General features: G+C 49.8%; 1 protein-coding gene across 2 annotated transcripts in view; it reads left to right on the top strand.

Moving 5' to 3' along the window:
* Window positions 1–22399, top strand: part of RGS9 (regulator of G protein signaling 9) — a 71634-nt gene that overhangs the window by 35669 nt on the left and 13566 nt on the right. For both annotated transcript variants that reach the window (XM_086687833.1, XM_086687834.1), the window contains exons 10-16: window positions 6511–6540; window positions 7273–7334; window positions 9266–9379; window positions 11673–11788; window positions 15324–15411; window positions 17672–17810; window positions 20266–20351. In XM_086687833.1, coding sequence (XP_086543959.1) covers window positions 6511–6540; window positions 7273–7334; window positions 9266–9379; window positions 11673–11788; window positions 15324–15411; window positions 17672–17810; window positions 20266–20351 — 635 coding nt within the window. The remainder of the gene's footprint in view (window positions 1–6510; window positions 6541–7272; window positions 7335–9265; window positions 9380–11672; window positions 11789–15323; window positions 15412–17671; window positions 17811–20265; window positions 20352–22399) is intronic.

Genomic DNA, 22399 nt, shown 5'->3' with positions numbered 1-22399 from the left:
GGGGCTCTTTCACTTTGTTTTTCCTTCATCTTGTCTCTCTCTCTCTCTCTCTCTCTCTCTCTCCCACCAGCTCTCTGTGTCCTGTCTGCACTCTGGCTGCTCTGGAATATTCAGAAGAATAAAAAACCGTAATTCTTGTGCGAGCAGGGCCTCCTGCTCAGCCAGCCTCGGCGTGTGTGAGGCCCGGCTGTGGCGGGGAATGGAGGCTGGCGCCATGTTGGATCTGTTGGCGACATTTCCCACCATCTAACTGAACATCCCCTGTTTTTCTGGGCTGATCTGCCCTGAGGGGAGAGGGTCACAAGAACGTGAAGTGTCTCCATGAGGCCTCGGGCTTTCAGATTTGTGTCTCATTTCAGAGAAGAGCTCTCATTGCTGGTTTGAAGAGAGAGAGGCCATTTCTGAGGATTAGTGGATTCTAGAAAAGATACCTGTTTTCCTTAAATGGAGGCAAATAACCCAAAAGAAATGAACAGCATCAGGCACAAGAAAGAAAACTGTTAGGTTGGCAGGTGTCTAGGGCTCTGGGTGCCCCACCTCCTTAGGCTGGTGGCCTCTGATTGGTGTGGCTGCCCAGCCCTGGGGGGAACTGGCTGTGGGCCAAGGGCTGCACCCAGAGAGCGTGTCTTCTCTCGGTTACCATACCTTGTGGCACACTCGGCCCCCATCTTCCCTTTATTTCAGTGAGGAGACATCATGGTGGCCGGGCAGTAGCCAGGCCGTGAACAGTGGTGTGCCCGGGGCTGGCCCTTCCTCCCCTGACCCCGACAGGGTGACGATGGTCATGTCGTGATGAGGGCCGGTGTGCCGTGCTGAAGAGAGCTTTGACATCAGGGTGAATCCCAACCCTGCCTCTCCCTGGACATGTGATCTCAGATAAGCTTTTGAGCCACTCAGAGCCTCAGTTTCCTTACCTATAAAATGGGGGTAACAAGAGCCCCTTCCTCGGAGGATCACGTGAGATCACTTACGTGAAGTGTCTAGAATGGTATCTGCCACGTAGAGGTCACTGCACAGACAGTAGCTGTCATTATGGTAGCTGCCGCCATGCTGTGAGTGGACTAATCTATGGGTCCTCTAGACCCTAGACCCTGTTTTCGAGGGCTGTACTTAGCCAATTTCCTCTTCCACTCTTACACCGTCTTCTATTTCTACCGGTAGGAAGGGGAGGCCTCTCTTGTGTAGGCCACTGAACAGCACTGTTCACACTGGCGTGCACACCAGTCTTGGGGTGAAAGACAGAAATGTGGCTCCATAGGGTTAAATACTCTGCGCTTCAGAGCCCTCAGCCTGGAGCCCTCAGTGAGAGAAAGCCCCCATTTGCTCCCACCGACTGGGGACAAACGACTTTCTTCTCATGGCCGGCGCCGGCTGGAAGGGACCGCTCCGGTGGCTGATGTTGGCGGACAGCTCCCGGTGGGCCAGGCGCCCTTAAAGTTCTTCATGCTTTCTTTGGACAAGGGGCCCCGTGTGTGCATTTTGCACCCGACCCTGCAAATTGTGTAATCTGCGCCTGGTCAGGAAGTCTGAGGCAGGGCTGGTGGCAACCTGGGATTCTTGTCTCCTTGGCCGGTAGCCGCCTCCCATCTCTAGTCTCGTCTGCTCTGCATTAACTGCGTCAGTCCCCAGACTTCCTGGTTGCTGACTTTTGACGCTCTCCCTGCTCTTAATGTCTGTGTTCCCCGATTCCTCACGGTTGTCCCCATCTTGTGTTTCACCCTGTGGCTTGCCAGACCCTCGCCTCTGTTTCTTCGTGTGTTCCTGCCTGGCTGCCTGATCCCAGGGTCCCTGCCGGCCCCTCCTCCTCCCTTTCCACCTCCCCAGGGTCTCTTCAGGGCATGGCCTGATAATTGTCTGCAGCCAAAACCCGGGTTCTGAGGCCAGCAAGCCGGCCACAGGGCTGTGTAAACAGGCTATAGATGTGTCCCTATTTGGGTAGCTCCACAGGAGAAAAATAACAAGTTAGAATTCCAAGAATGCATAACATTTGAAGATTCCTTAGGCAGGGTATCTTCCTGTAGGCAAATGTGTCACTCGGATGGGGAAGAAAGAAGTGACTTCCCACCAGGAGGGCCAACTGTTGAGAAAGCAGGGGGTTTGTGCATGAATTACAGGGAGAAAAAAATGTTTATGTCTTATGTTGCCAGGAAGTGGTTTTCTTTGAATGGCTTAGAAATGTGTGTGTGTGTGTGTGTGTGTATTTTTAATAACTTCATTTTAATGTTAAAAACATTTTTTAATGTTTTATTTATTTTTGAGAGAGCGAGAGAGAGACAGAGCATGAGTGGGGGAGAGGCAGAGAGAGAGGGAGACACAGAATCTGAAGCAGGCTCCAGGCTCCGAGCTGTCAGCACTGAACCCAGAGCAGGGCTCGCACTGACAGACTGAGAGATCATGACCTGAGCTGAAGTCAGACGCTTAACCGACTGAGCCACCCCTGTGCCCCTTTAATGTTTTTTTTTTTTTTAAATGGCCTTTGGCTAAGTAATAATGATATTGACCAGTTTATGAGATATTTATGAGCAAATAAAAATACAGGGTGTTCAGCTGAATCTGAATTTCAGATAAACAACAGATAGCTTCTTTAGCATAAGTATGTCCCAGATATTGATGGGCACCCTGTCCTTTACCTTGTGATTGGGGTAACCCCATACCATGCCTGCTGTCAGCAGTAGTGTGTGAACCTCAGTCAGGAGCCCCTGGATGTTGAGCCTCTCCTATATGCCAGTCACCTGTGTGTATTATCTCATTTAATCCCCTCCCCCACCTTTTAATCCCCTTTTACAAGGGAGGAAAGAGGCTTTGAAGTGCTAAATAACTCATGCGAAGTCATATGGCCAATAAGTGACAGAACCTGTAATTGGACCTGGGCCTGATCTGAAAGTCCATACCATTTTCTAAGACTTACCCCTCTCCCCGAACTCTCTCTCTCTGTCTGTTAGAAAAGTTCAGAACCCTCTCCTGTACCATCCCAATGTAGACAGACCCTTAGCAGGACAGAGGTACTCTTATATCCGTCAAGAGGAAGCTGTTACTTATTTTGAGAGAAAGAGAGAGAGAGTGTGGGACAGCGGCAGAGAGAGAAAGGGAGAGAGAATCCCAAGCACGCTCCGCACGGTCCGTGCAAAGCCCGATGGGGGGGCTCGATCTCATGAACCACCAGATCGTGACCTGAGCTGAAGTCAGATGCTTAACCGACTGCCACCCAGGCGCCCCCGGAAAGCTATTTTTAAAGCTAGAAATAACCAGTAAAATCCATGTGGGAAACCCAAGGTAGAGGTGGAGAAGCCCCAGGTTTTGTGCTATTCCCAGAGGGTGGCTGGTGGTCCTGGAAAGCAGAAAACAAACAGCAGACTGAACCACCGAGGCAGGAGCCCTAATGGGGTAATTAAAGCCAAATAAAGTGGATTGAGAGTGTGTGTGAAAAGGATTGACTTGCAGGGACGGCTCCTCGGGGAGCCGGGAGAACGGAGAACGTCAGGCGGACTGAGAATCCGGCTCATTGAGTTTTTGTTGCTGTGTGCTCAGGAGACCCGTGCTTGGAGGGAGTTTGACCTTGGGCCTGGGGCACTTTGCAGGAGGCCGTTTATGACGCTGGCTGTTGAACACAGGCCTCGTATGATCGCGATCCTTACCGTCATTAGTGGTTTTCTCCCCTTTAGCTTTCATGGGCATATAACGTATATGAATTTAAGGTGTACGATGCGATGCTTAGAAATAGGTATGAATTGCAAAACTGTGACCCCCATGAGGTTACTTAATACCTCCGTGCCTTCACATAAGTATGGTTTTTTTGAGTGTGTGGTGATAACATTTAGGATCTACTCTCTTCGGCATCGTAGAAGTATAGACTACAGTATTGTTAATTATAGTCCCCGTGCTGTGTGTTAGCTCCCCAGAGTTTATTTATCTTGTAGCTGGGAGTTGGTTTTACTGTCGTTAGTGTTGATTAAAGAGTGTTTCCTGTCTTTCTGTTTCATCTTGTGATGGGGGCTTTAGCTCTCTTTTTGTTTGGTTTTAACTTAAATGGCCGGCCAGAGTCATTCCATTGTGTAGCACCTGCCGCTTGAAGGCGAAGAAGGAACTGGTGAAGAGAGTAGGCTATCTATTTTCTGGTTCTCCAAGATCACTCCTCAGCTTTGCAAAGGGAAGATCTAGGTTTGAATCCCGGCTCAACCAATTACCGACCAGGAGATATTGAGACAGTTGCCCTATAGCATCTCATAGCCTCGGTTTCCTCAGCTGAAACTCAGAATGATGGAACCTGCCTCCCTTAAACTTTGTAAGGGATCAGGAAGATGTAAATTGCCTTGCATGAATTGCTACTTGGTTGCTATTATGCAAACAGCCAGCTTCCGCTTTGAACACAGGGCGTTGGTAGACCAGTAGCTGTTATTCTTAGTCTACTTTAGCACACTTCTAACAAGAGATTCTGATTGTATCATGTTTGGATGCCAAGCCACTCTGACCCCAGGGTCCTTTTCTACCTGAAATGAGAGTCTTCTAAAACAATGCCTCCTGTTAGGAGACAATGGGAACAGATAATAGGTGTGGTTACCAAAATAGGGACCATTTGGGGAGTGTCTCAAACATGTTAGGTGGAAAAATACTGTATTCTAATTTAAGCTTAGAATACATCTCCATTTTTCTGGGCCACCAAGAACATGGAAGCCATCATTTTTCTGATTGTTTGTTTTTAAAGTTTATTTATTTGGAGAGAGAGAAAGACTCACTCAGGGGAGGGACAGAGAGAGAGACGGAGAGAGAGAGAATCCCAAGCAGGCCCTGTGCCGTCAGCAGAGTCCAACTCGGGGCTCATTCTCACAAACCCTGAGATCATGACCTGAGCCAAGATCAAGAGTTGGATGTTCAACAGACTGAACCACCCAGGCATCCGTGTCTGATGTTTTTGTGAACATCTACCTGCACCAGAAATTATGTTAGAGGCAGACATGGTCCCCCTGCTCTTAATGGTGCCTGGCGGGTGATACATATGTGAAATAGAATCACACAAATAAATATTTAATTACAGTTGTGGTAAGTGCTATGAAGGAAGAAGTCAGGGTGCATGTGAGTCCAAAACGGAGAGACCTACCCTTAATTTTCTGAGATAACTCTCCCTACTCCCCCACCCAGGAAAAAGGATGTCCTGGGAAAGCTCATTACATGAAAGCAATCTAATGAAGCAGAATGGAACCCAGCATGGATTAGAAAGGAGAGACAAGGATGTGACATTCCAGATTAGACCTTCCTTCATTCCTTGTCAATGGGCTCATGGGCCAGTACTTATTTTGCTAACTGGCTAGTGGAAATAGTGTCCTCCTTGGACTTCTGATTCTGTTTCCAGTGAAGATCTGGTTGTGTTAAGTTGCTTGGATGATAGCAGCAAGAAATTAAGATGATCAATTTAAGGTATGGGTGTCAGCACCAAGCAGCCCCTGGACACAACCAAATCTCAAAAAACTGAGACTGGAATCATCAACTGTGCCCAGCTCCCAGGGGTTGCACCGAGCAGAAAAGTGATACTAAGGAAGCATGTCAGATTGTAGAGCATTTCAGTAGGAGACAGATCTGAATGGTAACAGTTTCCAGGAGCTTCTAAGACTCTATACACGGAGTCCCTTTTGGGAGCCAGGCTTTCTCTGCTCCATCTCAAAAAATCCAGAGAGAGGATGCCCTGCTCACCCCAGGCATGAGCTTGCTTTGGCAGCTTCAATGAGAGGATGGGGCCCGACATGATCTTCCACGTTACAGCTCAACTCTGGGACTCACCTTCCTTGGATGCTGGTCTCAGGTTTTTTTGTTACGTAACTTTATGTTTGGCCATGTGGCTTGTTTCTTTTCCAATTTGTATCGCTCAAGTTGTTATGAATACCTGAGGAATGGAGGTCACCATTCCTTCAGAGCAGTCTCCTGTGAGAAAAGAAATAAACATTCAAGCTGCATACTTGCTTCACCGTCTTTGCGTCGCATTCTATTTAAGATGGCCCTGTAGGCACTATGGTAGATTGGGTCGAATCCCTGAACTTAGTCTTGAATTCATCTTGGCTTTTGGGAGAACAGTGCAAAGTTATAGTAGTATGTCGAGCACCTGCATGGCTCAGTCGGTTGGGTGTCTGGCTCTTGCCTTTAGCTCAGGTCATGATCTCAGAGTTTGTGGGTTCGAGCCCCATGTTGGGCTTTTGTGCCGATAGCGTGGAGCCTGCTTGGGACTCTCTCTCTCCCTCTCTCTCTCTGCCCCCCCACCCCACCTCAAAATAAATAAACTTAAAAAAGAAAGTTATGGTAGTAAATCATACCTGTTCCCTCACCAAAGCCTTAGTTGAATGAATTCTCCAGTGGTTGTATAGAATAGGGTGGAGGTGTCAGTGATGGGGAAATTCTATCTTTTAAGGAAGGAGAGGTGAAACAATTTTCTCATGGGCAAGGATTTTTATTTTTCAAATGGGCGTTTGAACTATAATGACTTACTGGCAGCTGTTTAATGGTTTTTGCCTCTTTGTTTTACAGAAACAAACAATCACTGCTGTCAGAAAAGAGGTAATTAGTTTCCCAGTCCCGGGGAAGTTTGGTTTTTAAATCCTCTCACAAATTGTATGTACTTTGGCTTTATGTTCTGCCCTCAGTAATGAAATGAAAAACCACGTGTAATGTTCAAACAGTTGTCTCCAAAGTAATGGGCAGCACAGAATGACAAAGATTCTTTTGTAAGATCTACATGGATTGGTGCTGACGCTTGGGATATGAGACACCCTCAGAAGGCACAGATCTGAGGGACGTGGGAGTGAATGCCACAGTGTCTGCCTCCCCACCCCGGCCCCTGCTCCTACAGTTAGGGGGACATTCAGAATCTGAACAGGCACACTACCCATTTTGGCAAATTTCATGACCAGGGCACAAGACAGAGCCCTGGGAAGCGTTGGCTGTTGAGGTTAGACCTGCTCTGTCAGCCAGGAGCACCTGAGGGAAAAGCCAAGCATCTGTCCCCATGTCTCGATTTAATGTTCCTTAGAACTTTTTGCTTTTTCAATTGGTGCCTTTTCCCGGACTGATACATGATGGGCTGCAGAGGCCCCTAGTTTGGAGCTTGGGGTCACCTGTCTACTGTGAGCCTGTGTCCTGTTAGTACCAAGGTGGGTGGCTTGAGGGGATGGAATCGGGGGCTGTGACAGATAAATGGCTCCTGGTTCTGGAGGCCACATGGAAGTGCCAGTGTTAGTGACACTCAAGGTGGGGAAGTTGGACATCTTCTAACCACTGTGTCTTTTTCAGATCATGTATTACCAACAGGCCTTAATGAGGTCCACGGTGAAGTCTTCGGTGTCCCTTGGAGGGTATGTCCCTAATTAGTTGGTCTTGCTGAGGTTTGAACAAGAGGTGGGCAAGAGGAGAACTTTCCACTTTCAGGCAAACTTGAGCAGTCATGAGTTGACATAAGAGCCTAAGGAACTCTGAGGGACAAAACCAGTCCCTTGAGGATTAAGTTCCTGGTTCCTCAGTCTGTGTAAGTGTCCAGGTCTCATCTTGGGTTAGCCAAGATCAGGAATGGGCGTTTTTATACAAGTCTCGTCTTTCTTGGGATCCACTAAAGTGAGGATTGAGAAGGAGGGAAGAGTTGAAAGTTCATGAACTGTTCCTTGGGGCTCCTCAGTGGCCTGTGTTCCTATCATTATTCACTTGAACTTATTACAGATATTTGAGTTATGTTTACTGATTCAACGCACTATCAAATGTCCATTGTTAATCTTTGATTTAAAATCCAGTGATGATAAATTGGAAATTTACATTCTATTTATTGAACATTCAGGGTACCTTGATCCAGTCCCTCATAGGATATTATTTGGGAGACTCAAAAGGGTTTAGTGCCCCCCAAATGTAAGCACTTGTCCTTTTAAGATGTGGAATTCATTATAGGCCCACCTTGCTAACTCTAAGATTTTCCTGCACACATGAAAATGGACTTGGCTTACTTCTGGGGGGTGGGGGCACAGTGTGACTAATCATTTATTTTGGCCGTGTAAGATTTCAGTAATGGTACTATTCAAGATGGAAGGCGTTGTGTTTTGTCTAGTGCCTTTCTTCCAGTACTGTTAGGGGTTAGTCTCTTCGAAAAATCTTCAAATATCTTTTTTACCCCTTCCCCAATCCCTAGTTTGCAAACATACCACCTGCCTGATAAAATGTGCCCTGACCGCACCCACATTTTCCAATGACTTCTGACTGCAGCTCCGTCACAGATGGGAGTGGACCCCTATACTCCGTGGACATTCACCTTGGGTTATAATGATCATCCCTGTTCCATGACAAAGTAAAAACCGTCTCCTCCGATGTTCCGGAGACCCGATCTAATGAAACCAAGCAGGAAGAACATTGAAGGAGACTCGAAGGCTGTTGGATATTTTTACCCCCGCTTTCTAATTTTTATTTCTTTTAGTGCCTTGTTACCGTTGTATGACGTCATTTGTGTTTGGACCTGTGACGTAGTTTTCTTTGTTCTTCCCTTGAGTGGCTCCACTGTAGGGGTGTTGCTGAGAAATAGGAGGGTCTGGGGAGAAATGAAAGCGAGGGCTCGAGTTCTGCACAGAACTCTACACCTCATGCTCGGGTGTATCTCTAGGGCATGGATTCCGTCCTATCACGGCAGGTGTCTCATGTACACCGTGGATACGATTCCCCGCCTAAGGGGTAGAGGCACAGCAGGCTTTCCCAGACTGCCCGGACACCGGGAAATGTGCTGGCTACGAAGGTCTAACTCACATAGAAGGAATTAGTTCTTGCTCACATTTGCAAAATTGGGCTTCACACCTCAGTGAGCCCACAGGTTTTGGAGGATGAATGCATTATCCTGATAAAGGATAGAACCTGACGTGGCAGCAGAATCTCAGAGAGACCATGGCTGCCTCATGCTTCCAAGCAGGTGCCGAGACGCTGGTTCGAATACGGGCACACGGCGTCGGCTTTGAATTTTGAAAACGCACGATAAAAGATAAAGAGCCTTTATTTTAATGAAATAGGTACAGGAGAGAGACTGCAAAGGGATTGGATGGGGAGACAGTGTTTCATCTCCCAAGTAGAGCCGGGACCAGATCCCGTCGAATACCTGCCGTTCCCGAGGGCTATTAGAGCGTTTTTCTAAGAAGACAGTAATAAGTATGTAACTAAATCGATAAAGAGGAAGGAGGGCAGGCTGGTCAATCAACCTGAGTATTGATTTTGTCTCTTGGGTGTTGAACTTCTAGGAAATCCTTTTCCGTTTGCTTTTCAGGATCGTCAAATACAGCGAGCAATTTCTGTCCAATGATGCCATCATGTCAGGCTGCCTCCCTAGCAATCCTTGGATAACAGATGACACCCAGTTCTGGGACTTGAATGCCAAATTGTATGTATTTGATACATTGGTGGTTTTTTTTTTAAAATAGGTTTTCGAGTTACAATTCACATGCCATACAATTCACCCAATTAAAGCGTGCAGTTCGGTGGTTTCTACTGTATTCCTAGAGTCGTGCAACCATCACCACAGTTAATTTTAAAACATTTTCATCACCCAAATAAGAACCCTTCCCCCCTACCCCTCCCGCCCTAGGCAACCACAAAAGTATCTTCTGTCTCAGCGCAGTTGCCCACTTTGGACATTTCGTGTGAATGGAATAATATAACATGTGGTCTCTTTTCGCGTGATTAGCTTTTTTTTCTACTGAGCATAATGCTTTCAGGTTTTATCTGTATTGTATAGTGTATAATACATCCTTATTTATGGATGAATATCATCCATCCAGGGATGATAGTCACTGGAAAGACACACACTTTTTTATCCATTCATCGGTTGATGGACATTGGGTTATTTTGGTCTTTCGGCTATTATGAGTACTGCTGCTGTGAACATGCACATACAGGGTTTTGTGTGGACGTATGTTTTCATTTCTCTTGGGTATGTACCTAGGAGTAGAATGGCCGGGTCAAATGGTAACTCTATATTAACAAGATACTGTTTTTGAAAAGAAAACGACCATCTCTACGGCTTTGCCTTTTCGACGGCTAATTAGAGAACAAGTTCCTGGAGGGCGGGGCCCTGCACCTGCCTTGGCAATCGTACCACTCACTCCGTGGCTCTGTTTGTGAGTTTTGAGCAGTTGTCACTGCTGATTGTGCCTATGTGAGCCTGTTGTTTGCCAGAGGGACAAAGGCAGAAATGCAGGAGAGCATCGGCCAATGAAGGAAGAAGAGAAGGTGTAACGGTCACGTCAGAGGGAGAGGTAGAGGAAGAGGGGAGGAAGGAAGGGGCTGTAGGAGTGGATGAGGCAGGTGGGGAAGACAGCATCAGGTGCGTACCACAGTTTAGGTCACCACCGAGGCCATTGCCACGTAAGGCACGAGGAACATTCAGGGAGCACAGATCCAGCCAGGGAAGCAGACGTAGCTGGGAAATCCTTCCACCTCCTCCTCCTGGCCCTGCTGTGGGGGCCTGATGGGTTAAGGGGGGCACTCATCTGGAGTTCGGGGTGACTTGTTTACCAATATCAACCGCAGACCCGAAGACTCTAGAACCACCTTCCGCAGAGGCTTCCCTCCTACTCTGGGGGCTCTAGTTTGTAGGGTGGTTTTCCGGAGCCTCCGCCCGTCAATGGTGCCCGTTGAAAACAGGAAGCCTTGTTCTGAATGGTCTAGATCAGAAAGCCGTATTAAAATCACCTTGGGAGGCTTGACAACCAAAAGGTAAACAAAGCCCAATGTCCAGCCCTTACCCCCCGCAGCCTCTTAATTGGCCGGGGCTACCCTCGTATCCTCACCGGTGGTTTTGAAAAGCTCCCACTCGTTTTCATGAACAGCCGGGATTCGTGATACTGGTCTAGAGCAGTGTGGCTCCCAATGTGGTCCCGAGACCCGCAGCTGCAACACGAGCGGGGAGCTGGTTAGAAATGCGAACTCTTGGGCCGGGGTCGTGGACTTGGAAGCCTTTGTTTCCAAGGGGCCGTGCCGGGTTCTGGAGAATTTCATAAGGAATGGGAAGAAAAGCCAACCCTTTTCCTGATTTTCTGGAATGTTAGGCCTCAGCCAGCTGCGCTCAGATGTCCCACCTGGAAGCTGGGAGACCCTTCCAAACACGGAGGGGGCGTGGGACTTGCATGTTGGAGGATGCTTTGGGAGAGGGCCCATCAGTGACCACAGGGTCTACCTGGGGCTCGGGGCCTGAGGGCAGGTAAAGGAGGAACCACAGACTCCCTCCCACCAGATGCCGGTGGTGAAGGGGCGTGGGGAGGGGTGGCAGTGACCACAGCTCGCGTCACCAGTGCTGCTCTGGAAATCCTTCCTCTCTGGTCTGGTGTGGCAGCCTGACCGGCCCTCTGCTGGCCAGTCTCCACAAGCCTTGGAGGGCGCATCCGTGTTCCTTTGCCGGACTGTAAGGCTGTTGAATGTGGGCGTCCTTCTCACCTCTGGGCCACCCGCTCTCCATAAGAGCCCCAGGGGACTTGTCCGAGGCTGCATTTTCCTAGCGAGGGATCACTTGTACGTTCGTGCAGGGATTGAGGGGGGAGGATCGGGTTGAGCCCTGGGCAGAGGGACTCGTGAACTTAGGGGGGTGCTAAAGCCCCTCTCCCCCAGCCGGGCCACCCCCTGGCACGGCCCCTGTCTTGCATTGTGTCTGGTGCGTTTACAGATCATCATCTTTGCAGGGTGGAAATCCCAACCAAGATGCGGGTGGAGCGATGGGCTTTCAACTTCAGTGAACTGATCCGAGACCCCAAGGGCCGACAGAGCTTCCAGTACTTTCTCAAGAAAGAATTCAGTGGTGGGTCTTTTGATTTCTTTCACACATTTTTTGTTTTACAATTTTTTACTTTCAGCAACACACCTGTTAGAACTGTCTGGCAAAGCTTTCGAGACTTTCCGGTAGGTGTCTTCACAGCTCTGCGCCCGCGCGCTCTTCAACAGGCTCTTCTTGGACGTGTCCTTTCCATCCCTTCCAAGGGGCTCCATAGTGGGGGGTAGGGATGAGGGGTGTTGAATCTGCTAATGAAATCCGTCCGCCTTAGCATTACTCGCATGTGCAAGGGCCTGGTCCCCTCCGGCCGCTCTCTCACTTCCTCACCCTGATTCTACCGTCAGAGTCCAAGAGTCCCCCGCCAAGCCCTGGCCAGGAGGGAAGCGGAAAAACAAGCTTTCTCTTTTTGTCCCGCAGCCTGCTTTCCTTCAGCTCAGTGCTTCTCTGCCCAGGCTGTGCATTCGGTTCAACTGGGGAGATTTTTTTTTTTAAATTTTTTTTTCAACGTTTATTTATTTTTGGGACAGAGAGAGACAGAGCATGAACGGGGGAGGGGCAGAGAGAGAGGGAGACACAGAATCGGAAACAGGCTCCAGGCTCCGAGCCATCAGCCCAGAGCCTGACGCGGGGCTCGAACTCACGGACCGCGAGATCGTGACCTGGCTGAAGTCGGACGCTCAACCGACTGCGCCACCCAGGCGCCCCCAAAGCATCCCATTTGAACCTCGCTTCTCAGCTGCTGGCTCCCAGGACCCATTTGTCCAGGGGGTTGCTCCTGAACTAATCCCAGGGGACAGGCCATTAGCCTCTTTGACCGCCTGATGCAGCGCATCACATTATAATGTGGATCCTTGACAATCCTCTCTAATCAAGCCTAATTGCCATGATAACGGTAAAATCCAGAACAGATGATGGGAAAGGCAAGTGCCTTTAGCTGGGGCCCCTGGAGCAACCGGAGAATAAGAGGATAGGCTGCCATCTAGTGGCAAAACGACAAACCACACCCCCGGGCTGATCCCGTCCATTACTTAGTGACAGCGAGATCACGTTGAAAAGACTTCCCTGTTAATTCTGATGGGGTATGTGGGTGGCTTAGTCAGTGAAGCATCCCTCCTGATTTCAGATCAGGTCATGATATCACTCTCACAGCTCGTGGGTTCGACCCCCGTAGGTCTCTCTCTACCCCCCCACCCCGCAAACTAAAGAAATGTAAAAAAAAAACAACACAAACTTCGGTGATTCCTCATGAGATTCCCAAGGCTTCAGATATAAACAGGGAAGATGAATCATCGGTTTTCTTATTTAATTAAAATTTTAAAAAAATTGAGATAGACTTCACATACCATAAATACACAGACCGTGTAATTCACATGCCATAATCCTTTCGAAGTGTACAAAGCAGTGATTTTTAGTACATTCACAAAGTCGCACAACCATCAACACTATAGAATTATAGAACGTTTTCGCCACCTCCAAAACAAACCCTTACTCGTTAAAAGTCGAGCCCTATTCCTCTCTCCTCCTCTGCCCCCCATTACTTTCTCCTCCACCCCCGCCCCCCCTCCCCCAGTCCTAGGTGACCACTCATTTATTTTCTATCTTCATGGGTCTGCCTGTTCTGGACATTTCCTATAAATGGAATTATACGCTGTGTGGCTTTTTGTCTTTCACGCAGCAAAGCGTTTTCAGGGTTCATCTCTGCTATGGCATTGGGCAGTGGTTCAGTTCTTTTCATGACCAAAGAATACTCCACGGTGTGGATATACCGCATTTTGTCTATCCACTCATCATTTGGTGGCCCTTGGGGTGGTTAAGACGTTTTGGCTATCGCGAATAATGCTGCTCTGCACATTCATGTACACATTTTCGTGTGCTCGTTTAGTGTTTTATGGCCGTAAAATATTCATGACATGAAATGTATCATTTTAACCATCTTTACAGGTACAGTTTGGTTCAGTATCTCCAACACTGCCGTTCCACCGTCTCCACCATCCGACTCCAGAACTTTTTTATCTTCCCCAACGGAAACTCTGTCCCTGTTAAACACTAACTCCCCAGTCTCCCTTCCCCCAGCTCCCAGCGACCGCCATTTTCCTTTCTGTCTCTGTGAATGTGACTGTTTTAGGTACCTCGTATAAGTAGAATCATATGTTTTTTTTTTGTCCATTTGAACTGGCTTATTTCAAGGTGCATCCCTGTTGTAGCCCATGTTAGAATTTTATTCCTTGTGAAGGCTGAATCAGGCACCTGGGTGGCTCAGTCAGTTGAGCATCTGACTTCAGCTCAGGTCATGATCTCAGGTTGGTGGGTCTGAGCCCCACGTGGGGCTCACTGCTTTCAGTGCAGAGCTCGCTTCAGCTCCTCTGTTTCCCTCTCTCTCCGTCCATCTCCCATTCACACACTCTCTCTCAAAACTCAATAAACATTAAACAAAAGAGGCTGAAGGCGGAATCATATCCCATTGTAGGTATAGACCACGTTCTGGGTATCCATTCACCTGCTGGTGGACAATTTTGTTTCGCACCTTTGGCTGTTGTGAATAACTGCTCATTTAACCTAAAGCAATCAGCTATCTTGTGCCCTGGGTGAGGTGGTCTGCGTTGCACCCGATGTGAAACCGACGGCTGTCCCTTAAAAGCATCGCTGGCCTGTTTATTCGTGCCTGTGATCTCAGTCCTCAGAACATCCTGAAGTTCATGCCGAAGAGGAGGGACCTGTATAGGGTTATGGGACAGATGTCAACTAGCTTAGGATTGTGCAGCTTTTTCCATTCCAAAGCACCTGGGAGCTTTCCAGAAAATGCTATGAAAGGAGACGAGGGGGAGTTCTTGTCTATTTCCCCACACCATGGTGTGCTGTGATTTACAAGCACGTGCGCGCGCGCACACACACACAGGCACTTGCTGTCCCCCTGGTGTGATCATCTTTATTTTCTCAGGCAAAAATGACCACCTGGCACAATGGCGCCAGAGTATTCACCTTCCTTGTGGGTGCTGTGGAGACGGATTAGAGAGTTTTATGTTGAAAGGAAGGGAAGGCTCGGGAGGAGACTGGCTTTTCCTTCTGGAGTCTGTCTGGCTCCGGCGACCCTCTGTTATGTCCCCCTCTGGCCAGGCCTTCCCTGAGAGTGAGTCTGTCAGCTTCGCTGCCTGTGTAGCCTCTCTGGAAGCACCTTTGGCTGGAGGGGCTATCAAAGGGGGGGGGCGGGGCTATACACGCCAAGGAGGCAGAAGTCACGTGCAGTCACTGAACATGAGCAAAGCAAACGGGGACCTTTATGGAGAAAGCCTGTCGTGTAGCAGTAGATGTTCACAAGCCTAATCAGATGCCGACTTGCTCGAGCAATATTTGCTACAGCTAAATTCCAGACAGGCAAGCCTGGGACAGTCCTATCTTTGTCTAGTCTCACAGGGTGCCCTGGTTTGTTCTGCAGAGGGAAGGAAGGTGTTCACTGGTCTGGGGACCGAATCCACCCCAGCTGACCCGTCTCCTTTCTTCTTTTCTTCGCCCGCCTTCGTTCCTGCTTGGCTTTCATCTGCGTGGACCCCTCCTCCTCGTGCAGGGGAGAATCTGGGATTCTGGGAAGCCTGTGAAGATCTGAAGTACGGAGATCAGTCCAAGGTCAAGGAGAAAGCGGAGGAGATTTACAAGTGAGGACCAGCCAGATTGTTGGGAGAGCTGCCCGGGGGGCCTCTGCTGGCCACCCCCTTGCGTTTGAGGTTGAGATCGAATGGGAGGGACCGCATTCCTGGTGTGGGCCTTAGTCACTGCACCTGCCGTGCTATGGATAGCTATCTCCTCGCTAAGGCTTGGGGCTCCCTCGGATGAAAGTCTGGGAAGGCGCATGATGTCACCGCCCTGCACCAAGGGGGATGTGCTCAGGAGTTAAAGCAGGCTGCCCTGAGTTATAGTGCAAAGTGCTTTGTCTTTGACCAAACCCCCCCTTAGATGTCTCGAGAGGGGTGTGCGCGCGTGCGTGTTTGAGAGGAGAGAGACCAGGTGGTGTGGGAAAACTTCCTCTCCCCAGTCATCTTGCAGAAGTCAGGACCACGAAGAGAGGGAGATCCCCCAAGCCTCTGGGACCGTGCACCCCGCTTGGGCGTACAAATGTGCTTACATCTCTAATCTTGCACCTAATGGCTGTAGGCCCCACTTGCTCGTTCTAGCAGTGAGTCTGTTCTGCTCCAGCCCTGTCTTTCCCCTAAGCCACCCTCTGTGTTACCCAGGAAGCAGGGGTTCCAGTTCAGAGGGCCTCAGAGGGCCAGGCCTCCCTCTCATGGCCCGGTAGAGAGAGAGAGAGAGAGACAGACAGACAGACAGCCAGTGCTGCCGGGTGCCGAGCGGTTGAGATCTGCACCCTCCCTCCCCCGAGCACTGGACGTAGGGGACACCAGTCTTGGGCTCTGAGTGCCCAGCACGTTCGGGTCGTACTCACATGCGTAGCCATGGTTGTCAAAGCCCTGCTGCCGTGCTGGGCTGGGACCAGTCCCCGGCAGCCAGTGGACTGTGGCGCTGAGCTTGGGGCAGCAGGCCAGGTGGCCCCTCCCCTCTGTGCACTCGTCCATCTCAACCTCTGGTGTCCCTCCAGCGGACTTAGAGTGGACCACTGCAACTTTGGGAAAGGCACCAATAACACTGAAGGCAAGGGCTGGAGGTCTCGGGCCTCACGCTTGGAGGCTTCTGCACTTTCTCAACAACGCGTCCACCTCCTCCCACACAAGGACTGTGCACCGAGAGAGACAGGGGTGACGGAGGGATTGTGGTTCCGGGAAGGTCCTGTGACATCCTTCCTGGGAACAGTGGCACCTGACTGCCCGCCCCCCCCCCCCCCACACCCTAACTCCAAAAATCCACTGTAAGAAAACTAGCTGTCTTCACCTTTATAGCAGCTTCCTTTCTCTCCAGGGTCCCCGGGTATGTAATGTTAGTCTGAATCCCCAAATTAAATTTTTTTTCATGTTTATTTGTTTTGGAGAGAGAGAGAGAGAGAGAGAGAGAGAGATAGAGCGTGAGTAGGGGAGGGTCAGAGAGGGGGAGACACAGACTCTGAAGCAGGCTCCAGGCTTCAAGCTGTCAGCACAGAGCCCGAGGTGGGGCTCGAACTCATGAACCGCGAGATCATGACCTGAGCCGAAGTTGGACACTTAACCGACTGAGCCACCCAGGCGCCCCTAAATCTCCAAATTTTAACGTACAGCTGCATAGTGTGGCAAAACATTCACGCATCTCTAACCCTGAAACAACTCAGAAGGGGGAACAGTGGGGAGCCATGTGGCTGGGTTTGGGTTCTCTCTGGGACCATTAGCAAGGATGCCCTCGTCATCCACCCTCTGGGCGCTGGGACTATAGGTTGCTTCCCGACCCAGCGTTTGAGATTCATTTCTAAATGCATCTAGAGCGCCTGGCTGGCTCCGTCAGTGGAGCAGACGACTCTTGATCTCGGGGCAGTGGGTTTGAGCCTCACGTTGGGGATAGAGATTACTTGAAAACATTTTTTTTTTTCTAAATACATCTAGGCTGGGCCAAAGGAGAGCAGGGGCCCTGGGACACCTGTTTGGAGGTTCCGGGTGGGCCCCAAATCCTGGTGAATGAGGCAGAAGGCATTACGTTGGAAATTGGATTCTTTATTCTAACGCCTGGTGTTGCCCACCAACATTTTGTTTTCTCTCTTAGGGGTGGGGGACGCTAAAGTTAAATATTCCCCTTCTGAAGACGGGCGTGACTGTTTTCTTGCGTCTGAGAAATGTCACGTGACAACCTGTTCAGGGCTCTTTCCTGTCTCCTAAAAAAAAAGGACCGCTGTCATTCCCGGTGACCTGAGTCATGTCAGTCCCTCCCTCCCAAGCGGCTGTGAACTTTCATTCACGGACTTGGGTTAGCTGCTCGCTAACATTTCCCTCCCTGCTCCAGGCTATTCTTGGCCCCCGGGGCGAGGCGATGGATAAACATAGATGGCAAAACCATGGACATCACGGTCAAGGGGCTGAGGCACCCTCACCGCTACGTGCTGGATGCCGCGCAAACCCACATCTACATGCTCATGAAGAAGGTAGGTGGGGCCGGTGCTGATGGCGCGTCGGGGCCAGGGAGCCCTTCCCTTCCCAGGCACCAGGGAAATACGGGAACAAAGGGAGATGCCGGGTGGCTTCCTTTGCTGGTGTTGAGATGCAGGATGGTCAACTTGCACCTGTCCGCTGGTCTGGAACCTTGCCGAGCCCCCAGTCTTGGTGGCTGGGAAGGACCACTTACAGGTGCTGTGTGTGTCCTTAGGGGCTGTCGCTCTGTGGTGGCCGTAGAGGCAGTCATGACGCTGGTGATGAAAGCGTTGCTGTAACAGCTGTTCTTTGCTTGAGCAGCTTGGGAGGTGTGGTCACGATGCAGAGCATGGAACTTTGTACCAAGGACAACCCATGGGACAGGACTTGCTTCTCCAGGGTCCAGTGGTTTGTCCAGGGTCTCCCGGAGGTAGAGTCGAGAGTCCAGCTGTGTCTGCCTGCATCCAGAGGCTGAGCTCTTAGTCTCTTCTCGAGAATGGTGGCAGTTAAGGTAGCCCTGGCCCTAAGCAAATATCTCATTTGCTGGAGGAGCGGGAGGTTAGTACCCAAAAGAGACAAATGTAGTGTGATTCTGGTAAAACCCTGTGCAAATTCAGGTAGCTTTCTGGGTTCTGTTGTTTTTTTTTTTTAACGTTTTATTTATTTTTGAGACAGGGAGAGACAGAGCATGCACAGGGGAGGGGCAGAGAGAGAGGGAGACACAGAATCCGAAACAGGGTCCGGGCTCCGAGCGGTCAGCACAGAGCCCGACGCGGGGCTCGAACTCACGAACCGCGAGATCGTGACCTGGGCCGAAGTCGGCTGCTCAACCGACTGAGCCACCCAGGCGCCCCTGGGTTATGTTTTTAAAAATGTTTATTTATTTATTTTGAGAGAGAGAGGGAGAAGGGCAGAGAGAGAGAGAGAATCCCAAGCAAGCTCTGCGCTGTCAGCTCAGAGCCCAAGTCGGGTTTCGATCCCACAACCCTGGGATCATGACCTGAGCCAAAATCAAGAGTCAGACGCTTCACCGACTGAGCCACCCAGGCACCCCACATTTTGATTCTTAAAAATGTGCTTTTTTAATGAAAAAAAGGAGGGTGCCTGGGTGGCTCCGTCGGTTGAGTGTCCGACTTTGGCTCAGGTCATGATCTCGCGGTTCATGACTTTGAGCCCCGTGTTGGGCTCTGTGCTGACAGCTCAGAGCCTGGAGCCTGCTTCAGGTTCCGTGTCTCCCTCTCTCTGTGACCCTCCCCCGCTCACACTTGGTCTCTGTCTCTCAAAAATAAATAAACATTAAAAAAAATTTTTTTAATGTGATTTTTTATACAGCCTTTTACAGAGATACCCAGGAAAGCCAGATAGTAGCCAGAAAAAACCAGAGCCGTGGGTAACTTAAGGACAGTGTATACGCTTAGTAGATTGTGTGTCACGAGAGGCTGTGTCCTATGACAATAAAGTCAACATGACCCACCAATCCATAGTCTTCACTCCCAACCTCTGTCCGGGTTCTTGTAACTTTCACTGCTACTGCTTGGTTTTTAGAATGGAACTGTTTTGATAAATTTAAAAAACCCTTGGTCCCTACATCGTTGCTGTGGGCTTTGTCCCGTATTTGTTAGAACGAGAGTTTTGAGTTGAACCTGCACCTAACGAGCATTTGTGACGCGAGTTCTCTGAACCTGGAAATACCCGCATAAGAGGAATCTGAGTCTTGGTTTTTCTTTTTATTCACTTATTTTGAGAGAGAGCATGTGTGAGAGGGGCAGAGAAAGAAAGAGAGAGAGAGAGGGAGAGGAGAGAGAATCCCAAGCAGGCTCCGCGTTGTCATTGCGGAGCCCGATGTGGGTCTCAAACTCATGAATTGTGAGCTCACGACCTGAGCTGAAATCGAGTCGGATGCTTAACTGACGGAGCCACCCAGGTGCCCCCTTGTTTTGTTTTGTTTTCTCTCACTTTTATGTCTAAGTTCAGGGTAGAAAGGGATGTTCATGGGCATCAAGGTGGACTCCATGCTCATGGCTGTTCATTTTCCTTGGAGGCAGATACTGGGCGGGAGAGGTGGGATACAAGTGTCCTCTCATGCTTACTTGGCTGAAGCCCCCCCGGGTGGATTTTAGTAGGGGGGTTATAGACAGTTCTCTAAACCAAAGTGTAGCAGAATCAACGGGCGGCTTCTTAAGACTCCAATTGTCCCATCCTGGGCATTTCTGACTTAGTGGGACTGGGGAGGGGGCCTGAAGATGTGCATTCGTAGCAAGTTGCCAAGTGAAATTGACTCTGCGGGTCCAGGGGCCGTACTTGACCACAGTTGCTTTAGCCGCACACCTGAATGCCTTTCCCGCAAGGGTACAGGTTCTCTTAACTTTGCCATCTGACTGCCCAGGGAGGACTTGAAAACAGCAAGTGTATGTGTTTGATTTGACACCTCCCCTCTCGTGGTCACTGGTTTTCTCTTGTTCCCCCTAGGATTCTTATGCTCGCTATTTAAAGTCTCCAATCTATAAGGAAATGCTGGCCAAAGCCATTGAACCTCAGGAAGCCACCAAGAGAAGGCAAGTGGGATGGACTGTAATTGCTGGTTGCCTGCTGTTTTGTTTACAGAGAAGTGAGGGTCTTTTTCAGCCAAATGGTCATGATTGAGATACTTGCTTGATGAAAATATTGGGAACTGGGAAGGATTTCGTAGGGGTATGATTGCCTCATTGGCTTCATAATGCCCTGAATTAACCCCGGCAAGATTTCCTTAGTAATCACTGCCACTAAGTTTTGTTTCCCTTACGCTGGTTTGGAAAAGTTCTGATTATCGGACCGATAGTTACCCTATGGCAAATGGAAGCATCTCATTGGTTTTTTAATTTGCTACCCTTCTTGGGGCGCCTGGGTGGCTCAGTCGGCTAAGCGTCCGATTTCGGCTCGGGTCATGATCTCACGGTTCGTGGGTTCGAGCCCCGAGTCAGGCTCTGTGCTGACGGCTCAGAGCCTGGAGCCTGCTTCGGATTCTGTGTCTCCCTTGCTCTCTGCCCCTCCCCTGCTCGTGTTCTGTCTCCCTCTCAAAGAGAAATAAACATTAAAAAATTTAAAATTTTAAATTTTTAAAAAAGTTGCTATACTTCTTCACCTTGAAACTGATTTGTGGGAATTAAATTAGCTACATCCTTGTATCCTTGGAATGTCCTAAGACCTTAGAGAGCACAGCAGACTATGCCTCAAGAAGAATGGTGGACTGATGCGGAAAAACGACAGTGACATTCTAAGTGTTCTTGTTGACTCCAGGGACTGCCTGTCAGCAAGTCCCCCGTTAACTGGTTCCTGCTCACTTCCTCCTTGGAGATGTGGATCATCTCAACTGGCAGAACCCTTGGGCAAAGGATGCAGTGTTCTGAAGGGCAGTTTGAACCCTTTTCTGGAGGGGTAAAAGAACACTCTACAGGGAGGGACTGAAGATTCAAAAGAGTAACCAAATGACAGCATGAACAAAGTTGTGGGACTTTGGTGGGGGTTTTCTCAGTGACGGCACGTGGTCTGTTCATCCCTCTCCCCCCGCCCCCGCACCCCCCATGGTTAGTAAATGTTCCCCTGTTTGCAGGCTCAGCCCATGCTGGGCTCTTTTCCAGCGTCTCCAGTCAATTCAAAAGAGGGGTGGTTGGACGGGAGCCTTTATCAAAGGAGCTTAAAAAAAAAAAAAAACCCAACTTAGTTTCATTCTTGAGGATAATGGCCCTGTTATAAAAAGGAGAGAAAAGAGGGCTTTGTGGTGCTATTCTTCTAGGTTTGCCCGGTAAGGAAGGGAGTTCAGTGTCCCTGGGGGCTTGAAAGCTTCTCCTTTAAGTCACAAGAAAGGAGCGTAATGGCTCCAGAAGTTCTGCCAGAGAGTAGTGGGGAAGGAAAGGAGGTCTTGTACACCTCTCTCCAGATGTTTTATAAGTAGGCAGCAGACCTGAGAAATCAACTGGCATCTTTTCTGGAGCATCCAGGGGGCCCTGGGTGCCGGGTGCCCTGAGGCCCCCGGTGCAGTGCTTATCTGGTAATGGCCCTGTGAGTGAGGACACACGGGTGATGCTTTTGTAATGAGGGAAGCCCGGCCTGTCAGTGTGTGCGGGTTGCAGGGCGTGTGGGCTCGTCCCAGGGCTCGCGAGTGTCAGCCAATGTGTGAAACTTAATTTCTCTAGAATCCGTTAAATCGAGCTCCAAACTCCCCCTGGGCGGGGCTGGTGGGCGACCCAAGTTCAACCATGACTCACGGGTAAGGGAGCCGTCTTCTTCCCTCGCGTAGATGCCAGAGTTCTCCGGGCTTTTGTAGTCCAGAGGTTTGGGGAGGTCCTAGGTTTGAAGTCTACCATTGCTGCTGAAGTGCTTGTTTTCCAGGCATGGGGGTGGTTCAGCTGCTCGCCACTGCCTGCATCTGTCAGACGTCTGGAGCTTTGTCCTGGTCCCCGAGGCCATGGGAGACAGACTTGGGTCCCAAGAACCCACGTTTGACTTCTGGAGAGGTTCTGACTCACGTGGTGCATGCACAAAGTACCACCAGCGCACCAACCCTCTCCAGGCTTCCCCCCGCGTTCTCTGCTGGTCTAGCCTGGCCCCCTTGGACAGCCCGGCT

Source organism: Puma concolor, chromosome E1 (assembly GCF_028749965.1).
Source record: "Puma concolor isolate L17-30 chromosome E1, mPumCon1.1.hap2, whole genome shotgun sequence".
NCBI lineage: Eukaryota > Metazoa > Chordata > Mammalia > Carnivora > Felidae > Puma > Puma concolor.
This window is presented reverse-complemented; position numbering and strand designations above follow the sequence as displayed.